We start from the raw sequence: 10,284 nt of genomic DNA on the forward strand, positions 1-10,284 counted from the left end.
AAAACCCCCCAAAAAAAAGAGAAAAAAAAAAAAAAAAGGGTAAAAAAAAAAAAAAAAAAAAAAAAAACCACAAATGAAAACAGTACAGTATAAGCGCTGTAAAGAAAGCGTTTACATTGTATGAGTATTAGGTACTATAGGGAATCTAGAGATGATTTAAAGTATACAGAAGGATGTGCGTATGTTGTATAAGGGACTTGAGCATCTGTGGATTTTGGTATCGGTGGGAGAGCCTGGAACACATCCCCCATGGATACCAAGGGATGACTGTACCTGGTAATGGGTCTTGGCACACTGTAGACCTTCAGTAAAATTTTCTTGAGTGAATTAATGAATTCACAAACTATTCGTTAGATAATTACTACGTGATAGCTATGACAGTATCAGCTAACATGTAGTGAACCTTTACCATGCAGCAGTGATTATTCTAATAACTTCACAGGTTTTTTTTTTTTTTTCTTTCTCAAAATAACCCTATGGGATAAGTCCTCTTATTTTGTCAGTTTTACAGATAATGAAACTTTGGGGTGGTTGATTGCTTTTTTTTTTATTTGGCAGCTGGCTTGTACAGGGATCAAACCCTGGACCTTGGTGTTCTCAGCACCATGTTTTAACCAACTGTGCTAACTGGCCAGCCCCAGCTGTACCTTTAACCCCTACTCTGTCCTGCCTCTACACGTGTGGGCAGGAACTCTATTAGGTTTTGAGGATGAGGATGGGGGTTGAGAGGAGTTGGACATGGTCACCACCCCAGAAGACTCATAGTCCATGGGAAGAGATGGTAAAAGGAACAGTTATTCCAAGATGAAATGATAAATTTCTTAAGGGACATTTGTATAGGACACTATGGAAGGATATAGGAGAGTTGTATTTTAATTCTTTACAAATTAGTAATTTATATTTGGTATGTACATAATCTAATAACTTAGTTCATTAAGTAGAATACGTGATTTTCTAACTATTCTGACAAAATCTAACGTTATAAAACAACCAAATAACATAGAGACTGTTTACGTTGCTAAATACCTTTGGCTTACAAAGAGGGAAGTTAAATAAAAGGATTTATTGTTAAGTTCCTGTAGATTTCTGGCTCCCTAGTGCTTCAGAAATGGAATTCTATTTGCCAAAATTGAAGTGAAACCCATCTTTGTTTATTAAAAAAAGGTATATCAGAAAATATATTTCTTTGTGCAGTTCAAAAAACTTGATTTGTGAAATTTGTTGTTGTTTTTGATCTTCCAGGAGAATCATGAAAAAGGTCTCCATGGAACCATCTGAACGCCTGGCCAGTCTCCAGGCTCTGTGGGACAGCCAGACCGTGGCGGAGCAGGGACCCTGTGGTGAGCATGCATTTTAAAACCAAAATGTAGACAGCTGGATGGATGTCCCCCTGCCAGGAAGTTAAGTCTATTCCTAGTGTGCTACTGTAAAGGTACAATTAGTTTTAAGGTGTGATTAGCAGTGCACAGACTTTAGATTGGTGGACAAAGTTCTATGTTTAAGCTCTCTTGCACCCTGCTATGTACTTACTTTAGAACAGGGAGGAGAATCTGCTGGTTTTTTTTGAATGAAAAGGATAATTGGCATGGTCAACATTGGCCATATTTAAGCTTTTAAATTTTAGTTTAAAAAGCATTTTGCTGAAAACCTGCCAACATTTCTGTTGTATGTCCCAGGTGGATTTTCTCAGATGTATGCTTGTGTTTGTGACTGGCTTGGATTTTCATACAGGGAAGAAGTACAATGGGTAAGTATACCTGTGAACACGTGCACACGTGCACACACTCCCAGAGAATAGTCAAGTATTTGGCTGACTTATTTCTCTCTCTCCCCACCCCCTTTTCATTTTTTTCTTCTCCTGAAAATCTTCCTTCCCCAGATAACATAAAAATCACCTGTCATTGTCTAATTCTCTTTGTGTCTCTCTTGCTTCCTTGATCATCTACACGGACTAATTCCATGGCTGAATTATATTTCAAATAGGATGTGGATACAATTTATCTGACACAAGACACCAGGGAATTGAATTTACAAGACTTTAGTCATCTTGACCACAGGTAAGCTGCGTCTGTTTCCTTCTTTCTCTTCCTAACTTTGTTTTCAGGGCTACAGTTCTCTATTGCCACTTAGGGATGTGTATCTCCAGAGAATCCTTTTATAAGGGGAATCTGAGAATCTAAGAATCTAGGGATCTTGCCTTTCACATAAGTTCATCACTATGAATGGCTTCTGGAGATGCGTGTGTGTACCCCAAATCCAGATTTCATAGTTAGAAAATGTGTGGAATTTTACCGTGGAAATGGTATAATTCTTAGGTTCTTATACCAGCCTACAAAAATCTATTTACTCTAACCTGTGTATAAAAAGTAGTTCTGTTTTACCTAATTAACACCTAGAATATTTTTTTCTAGGATGAAATTCTGTGCTGAAATCCTAACAAATGAATTTTAATTCACGGTTTCTTTATGAATTAGGAATTGCTAGGGTAAATATGCGTATGTTAGTGAAATCAGTTTGCCAATATCTGCCTTGAGATAGTGATAATAAATTCACAAAACCCATTCAAAGTTATTTAAGAGAGTTTTAGGTTTTAAGTTCTTGACTTGAATATACTTAGGGCCATGGCTCGTGTGATCAGGCCCCAGAGAAAAGCTTCATTTGGTTCCTTGTTTTCTCAACAAGAGCAGACCTGTCAAATTTATTTTGCTCTCTTACAGAGTTGAGCCCTGACCCCCTCCAGAATGTCTTTTCTGGTAATTTATCCTGGCTTATCCCAATATCTTCAACTCTGCACGTGCCATGACTTACTGTAGGCATGCTGATATCAGTCCTACTGTGATGAAACCCAGCCTATACATCTTTCTGTCTGTTTGGAACCGAGAGAGAAATCTGGGATTCCAGCTGTACCTTATATGCCATTTGGACAACTGGAATGTCACAGAGGATTTTTGTTGCCAGTGTCTCTTCTTAGCACCAGTGTCTTACCCTGAGAAGTAGCATTTCAGATTATTTTTCCACCTACCTGGAGAATTGCAGTGGGGTCCCTGAAGAGTTTTAGGTGACTGAATTGAGCAAGGAAAAAGTATACTAGATGGATTTGCCTCCTCTTTGCACAGCCTGGGTCCATGGAGGATGGTGAAGTGGGCTCAGCTGTGTCTGTAGTCGGGGCTGACATGCCTCAGGCCTCTGGTTCCCAAGGTTGGATTTGCTTCCTTTTTGTGAAGTAGGCAATTTTTCTCCCACTTACAGCTATTTTCCTTCTTATATCTGAAGGAACTTCATACTCTCAAATTTAGGCAAGATGTTACCTGTGTAGCATATAAAAAAGTGAACTGAGAAAGAAAAAGAGAAAATATTTTGTTTTGTAATATTTTCCAATAAGACAAGACAATTGGGGCCGAGCCCGTGGCGCACTCGGGAGAGTGCGGCGCTGGGAGTGCAGCAGCGCTCCTGCCGTGGGTTCGGATCCTATATAGGGATGACTGGTGCACTCACTGGCTGAGCGTGGTGCGGCCGGTCTCAGAAAGGACAAAAAAAAAAAAAAAAAAAGACAAGACAATTGCATGTAGAGTAAGGTAGGAGTAAAGAGGCTTACAGTATTGGGTCTCAGTGTTTTTGGTCCCAGGACTCCTTTGCATTCTTAAAAATGATCGATCTTTTGTTTATGTGGGTCAATCCATTGGTATTTACCATTTTAGAAATTAAAACTAAAATTTGGCATATTAATTCATTTAATAAGAGCATTAATAGACCATTATGTGCTAATGTAGATAAAATTTTTATGAAAAGTAACTGTATTTTCCAAAACATAAATAAATCAGCAGGAAGAGTGGCATCGATTTACTTTTTTGCTGATCTCTTCAGTATTTGACTTAATAGAAGATAGCTGGATTCTCATATCTGCTTCTGCACTCAATCTTTTGTAATATGTTGTTTTGACTAAAGTATGTAAAGAAAATTCAGGCTTCTATAGATATGTAGTTAGGGGAGTATTTTTTAACAGCCCTTTCACATAATTGTGGGTATTCTTTTTTTGGTAGGTCACCACAGCTCAGCAAGAGGTAGTTTCTTAAAGATTAGTTTCAATGTAGAATATAAGACCATATCAATGAAGATTTTTGTGTTTTGTTAACTTAAGATTTATTTGGTCTATCTTGTACTTTGGGTCTTGCCCGTGTGTGATTTTGTAGCATTGTGCATTGGTTATTTAGAGACTATTGGCTCACTGAGTTAGGCATAGTTCCCAAATATTTTGCTATTGTACAATAGCAAAAAAAAAAAAAAAGACATTTGTTGACTATCACCACTGATCTTGTTAAAAAGTACTGTAAAGCTGTCAAGCTCATAGTGGCAAATAAGTTTCCCAAATTCAAATTTTTGCTTAAAAAATGTAATTTTGCTACTGGAAAAAAATACTATCAGATTATTTCCTCGAACTGACTAACTCACTGCTTATATTTTAGAAGGAATGTCTGCCAAATTCCAAGTCTGAATAATTATACTTTGTAATTTTTTCCATGGAATTTCTTTTAAAAATGGAGATAGTTCTGCTTACAATTTCAATTACTTACAATTTCTTATAATTACTATCACACAAATACTTTATGTTGAGACGAATTATCACTTTGGTATATAGAAAAAGCATTTTGTACAGACTTTCCATTTTGTTACACGTAGTATTGAAAGGTGTGTACTCAGGGCCAAGAACTACTAAAATGAGTTAATTTTACTACTTCATCAAGGACATTTCAAAATGAAATTGACGTTTGGTTTTTTAAAAAACTGAGTGTGTGGCAGTGAAGACTCTTGCCTTGGTTTGTGCGAAGGTGCCAGCAGTTTTTCCCACCATTGCTTTTGCACCATCCGTGCACATGTCAACACAGTGAAAAGGACAAATTTGTCTTAGTATTATTGGGAACATAGTTTTGAACCCCCTGAATGGATCTCAGGGTCCTCCAGCAGTCCGTGGACATACTCGGAGAACAACTGTCCTATAGCAGTGAAGACACTGTAGGGCAGCTTGAGTGTTTTGGGACTTGCTTTGTTACACCTTTAATGAATTTTATACTGTTAATTCCTAAAAGTGGATTTACTAATTCCTTAGTTGAAGCATTTTTAGTTCATTAGTAAACACTGCATTAATTGGGTGGACCATAATCATCTATTTTTCTTTCTTAATTAAGGGACTAGAAGGAATTTTTTCATTACTGAGACTCTAGGAGTTGGAAAACTTTTTCTGTAAGAGGCCAGATAGTGAATGTTTTAGACCTTCTGAGCCAGACAGTTGCTATTACAGTGATGCAGCTCCACTGCTGTAGTTTAAAAGCAGCTGTAGACAATATGTAAATGAATGACTGTGTTCCTACAGAACTGCATTTACCCAAATGGGTGTTGTGGGCCATAGTTTGCTGACCTATGGTCCAGATCAGTGGCCTCTAATGTGGGATGTATATGCCCAAAGGAAAATACAAGATGAGCTACCAAAAAATGTAGTTGGTCCCTCCTTATCCACAAAGGATACACTCCAAGACTCCTAGGGGATGCCTGAAACTATGGATAGTACAGAACCCTATATACACTATATTTTTTCCTATCCATACATACCTATGATAAAGTTTAATTTATAAATTAGGCACAATAAGAGATAACAACAACTAGTAATAAAATAGAACAATTATAATAATATACCATTTACAATTTCATGGATAAAAGATTCATTCTTAGTGTAGATCATATGGTTTTTTTTTTTTTACTTATTAAGTTGAGACCTTTCTTCACTTTTTCAATTAAAGGAAGAACTTTATAGCTTCTTTTTGACATATCCAAATTGCCAGAGTCACTACTCTGCACTTTAGGGCCGTTACTAAGTACAATAAGGGTGGCTTGAGCACAAGCACTGTGATACCATGACAGAGAGGGCTACTAAGTGACTGATGGGCTGGTGGTGTAGACAGTGTGGATATAGTAGACAAAGGGATTATTTAAGTCCCAGGTGGATGGCAAGAGATTCCCTCATGCTAGTCAGCACACTGCACAATTTAAAGCTTATGAATTGTTTATGTTTGAAATTTTATATTTAATATGTTCAGACTGGTTGACTGCAGGTAATGGAAACCTATAAAAGTAAAGTTGCAGATAAGGGGGTACTACTGTATTATTCACCCATTTTGAAATTTCTGTCTTTGTTTTATAATATATATGTTAACATTGTAGTATTTAGTATTCAATAATTAAATATTAAAAGATAGAGGGTCTTTTTTTTAAAAACTATAACGGGCTTGATCTATAAAATATGGGGATTGCTGCTCTTTATGTTATCTCTCCTGCTAATGCCTAAATAATTTTGCTTTTTTTCAGAGTTCTATCTTAATCATCTTAATCTGCAGTGTTTGTCCCCTCTTTTTCTTTTTTTTTTGACAGTGAAACATTTCTTTTATTGAACTTCACGTACATAAACATACCAGTAAATTGTCCCCTCTTTTTAAGGACTTAATGCTTTCTGTGATTCTTACTATTAAAATTAGAGCCAGCTTCTGTATAAAGAGGGTATTTTCAGTCCTATTAGATGGCCTGTATTAATAGTATTTTGCTATTTGAGTTATAACAAGTTATGTTGGGTAAACATTTTTATGTAGTAGAAGCTTGAACATGCTTATTCAGGAAGGGAATGAGTCTGTACTTAAATAGTACAGTTGCCTGGAAGGATTCATTGTGGCATAATTTGAATGTGGTGTGGGTTATTCTCTAAATTTGAGAGATTTCACAAAAAGGCATGCTGGTATTTTTCTCATTTGGATGTTAATTATGGAGAAATTAGACAAGTTGGAGGTGTAAGAGGAGGCATGAAATGGGCAATGTGTTGAGCTGGAGTTTTTTAGCAAATATAGGCAATAATTCTCATGTGTGTACATGAATTTTCCCACTATGGTGTTTTATTCCCATGTTAGTTCTAGTTAAACAATTCAGATACAAGTAAGCAATCTTGTTTACTATTGACATTTATTAAAATGAGATTAGGCCTACATTTGTATGTAAAAATCTCTAAACTTGGGGCCGGCCCGGTGGCGCACTGGAGAGTGTGCCGCTTGGGAGCGCGGCAGCGCTCCCGCTGAGGGTTCGGATCCCACGTGGAGACCGGTTCCTGCTCACTGGCTGAGCGCGGAGCGGGCGCAACACCGAGGGTTGTGATCCCGTTGCTGGTCCCCGGTACGGGCGCGACACCGAGGGTTGCTATCCTGTTACCGGTCAGTAAAAAAAAGACAAAAAAGGAAAAAAAAAATCTCTAAACTTGTAATTATAGCCAGATATCTTTCTAGAAGGCTGTACCCATTTCATATAGTCAATAAGAAAGCTCTCCTGATTGGCCAATATTCAAAGCTTTATTTTCTCATTCTCCTTTTTCTTGCCATTGCATCTGTCATCATAGTTAGAAACATCCATTCTTAACAGTCCTTCAAACCATTAGTGCTGTTGGAGTGGAAGTTCAGTGAGGACTGGGCTGTCTGTCTTGCTCGTGCTATGTGATGTGACACTGCAGTCAAACCAGTGTCCCAGAGTAAAGGATTTTCAGGGGAAACTGATTAGCCATAGGAGAGCAAATCAGAATCCTGGGAGGCTGAGGGGATTGTTTCTAGAAAGCTCATCAGATACTCAAACATTTTTTCTCCCATACTGAGGTTGGCAGTTACCGCTTTAATGGTGTTTTTAATCCCATTTTGCTCTATGTCACTTACTCCAACTCATGGCTAAATCCTGTCTGGATTCTTATACAGTTCCATGTGTTTCTTTCACTACACTCACCTGGGTCATTGTCTTTTTGTACCTAGGGGATCATAACTACCATTTGCCCAGGACTAGTTCAGGTCCAAAATGGAGATTTAGGTCCTGTGAGTGGCACTGATATTAATTCATAGGCCTGGGAGGAGGGCGGACTAAACATGGCTTTGGCAGTTTTATCAGTCAACTCACAGAGATGGAGGAAATAGCTCTGTGTGTGTGTGTGTGTGTGTGTGTGGCCGGCCCATCACCACACATAAGACATGGTTTTGGAAGAAAGTGCAGGTGTGGCAATAGGGTAGTGTTTGTCACTGTTATTATCATGGAGATCCTACAAATCCTCACCTCTCTGAGTTGCCAGGGATCTGCTCTTCTTCAGAGATATGCCCTGTGTTAGGATACTGTAACCTTTACGTCATGTGCACTATATAGCCTCATGAACTGAGGAATGGAGAAGCGTATGCATCATCCTGAGACTTCTTATGGGTCATTCAGCATAATGTTCTCTCTTCGTTGAAGACCAGTCTTCCTGTTGTTGCTGAATAAGCATTCAGGTGTGAGGGTGACAGTGGTCAGTCTAGAGCCGTCCCCTTAGTCTCTGGAGAGGGATAGTAAGTAGAAAGTACTTGGAAAAATGCCCACTCAGTTGTTATTTGTAGGCTCCAAAATTTTATTTAAGTACATTCTTTCAATTTGCTCTGGTTTAAGTATCAGTGTCATAGATTGAAAAAGGCTTTGGTATACATTTCTCATGGGATCTCTCGAAGGTCTGTGAGCTGACATGTTAAAAATGTAATTACGCTGTAATTCAGAGTGGCAGAGAATGATGAGGTGGAGGCAGTGGTGCTGAGGAGAAGAGAACATAGAGCTTTAAATACATCGATTTCTCTTGCTCCTGGAAGATTTTAAAGAGGAACTAATCTCATCAATCCTCCAAAGACTCAACGACATGCATCATTGAGTTTGAACTTGGCTCATGAGAGCTCAGCCAGCAGACTCATGCTTCTGTGTTGTTGTATTTCTTACTCATCAAGGTGACATTCTTGAGCATGGTACCATCAGGAAAGAGTTCCGAGTGTGGATTACGCTTGGCAAGGTTGTTTTAGGGGCACTGCTGTAATTCTCTCCTAATCTAAACTTTTTTTTTTTTTTTTTTTTTTTTTTAATTCCTGCTCTCATTTAAGAGTGTGGAATCAGGTGTGAACAGCACTGGCTTCTGTTTCCCTTCCTAAATTTCTCTAAATGGTTGTGTAGAACAGTGGTCTCCAACCTGGGTCAGATAAACTCTGTGGGGTGAACAAGACAATGATATTTTGGGGAGTGTGGAGCTAATAGTAGAACCTGGTTTTTGTTTATTTTTTTCTCATCCATTTTATTTGTGTGTATATGTTTTATAGTGAGCCTAATATATCAGTTGCACGTATATATGATTTAGGTAAACACACATTTTTGGGGGTGGAGGGAATGCCCCAAATATTTTGCTGTTAGGAGTGAATGACCAAAACATTGAGAGACTACTCTTAGATCTCTGGCAATATCCTCATCTGCAAGCTGTTTCAGGTAGTCTCATTCTTCACAGGGTTGGTGAGTGGTCCAGCTAATAATTTAATAATATCCAGGACATGTCTCTGTATAAATTAGGGTACCAGGTAGGAATAGCTAATTTGTGTTAGTTTTATTTTTTGGCTTCTGGCCGATGCAGGAATCTGAACCCTTGGCCTTGGTGTTATAACACCTTTCTTTAACCAATACATTTAAAAAATTTTTAAAGCTCTCCAACTCCATTTACAAACTAGGTATAATGGAGAAAAGTCCACGTTATCCCCAGAAAGGCTATCAAATGAATATGTCAGGAAGATGATGCTCCTGTTGCTCTAAGCTTTATCGGCTTTTCCACGAGAGTGCATTTTCCATCATGTGTAGGCACCGAACATGAAGAGTGGCAAGGCTTTGCATTGTTGCATAAAACATTTTCTTTGAGGGCTGGCCCGGTGGCGCACTGCTACAGTGTGCCGCTTGGGAAGCGCGGCGGCGCTCCCGCCGAGGGTTTGGATCCCACATATAGACAGGCCGCTCACTGGCTGAGCGAGGAGTGGGGGCAACACCGAGGGTTGCGATCCCGTTGCCGGTCCCGGTCCGGTACGGGCGCGACACTGAGGGTTGCGATCCGTTGCCAGTCACGAAAAAAGACAAAAAAAAAAAAAAATGTTTTTTTCTTTGAGCATTTAAATGTAAGATTTACTAGAGGGAAATCTTCACTCCTGGGGTATATTGATATGCTAAAAATAATCATGCTGTTATTCATTGAATTGTTGCTCTCTATATCTGTGCTTTCCCCACATTGTAGATTGTGGGGCTTGCTAGACACCCTTCAAATCTGTCAATTATTTTTGTTCTTTAACACTTTCCTGGTGTATTTCACACTGTCTATTTAAAAGTCACAGTGATTTTGCAATTTCAGGGAGATGGCAGGCAAGGGAAAGCCAGTAAGGAGGGAAATGTGGTTTG

The 10,284-nt window shown here is 38.6% G+C and overlaps 1 protein-coding gene across 1 annotated transcript in view; it reads left to right on the plus strand.

The window, feature by feature from the left end:
- The window catches only part of LOC103600048 (leucine-rich repeat-containing protein 16A), a 194,580-nt gene that overhangs the window by 150,250 nt on the left and 34,046 nt on the right, over positions 1 to 10,284 (plus strand). The window contains exons 6-8 of the mRNA XM_008584277.1: positions 1,243 to 1,340; positions 1,677 to 1,747; positions 1,984 to 2,057. Of these exons, the coding sequence (XP_008582499.1) occupies positions 1,243 to 1,340; positions 1,677 to 1,747; positions 1,984 to 2,057 (243 nt within the window). The remainder of the gene's footprint in view (positions 1 to 1,242; positions 1,341 to 1,676; positions 1,748 to 1,983; positions 2,058 to 10,284) is intronic.

The sequence above is a fragment of the Galeopterus variegatus genome, unplaced genomic scaffold, assembly GCF_000696425.1.
Source record: "Galeopterus variegatus unplaced genomic scaffold, G_variegatus-3.0.2 Scaffold3202, whole genome shotgun sequence".
NCBI lineage: Eukaryota > Metazoa > Chordata > Mammalia > Dermoptera > Cynocephalidae > Galeopterus > Galeopterus variegatus.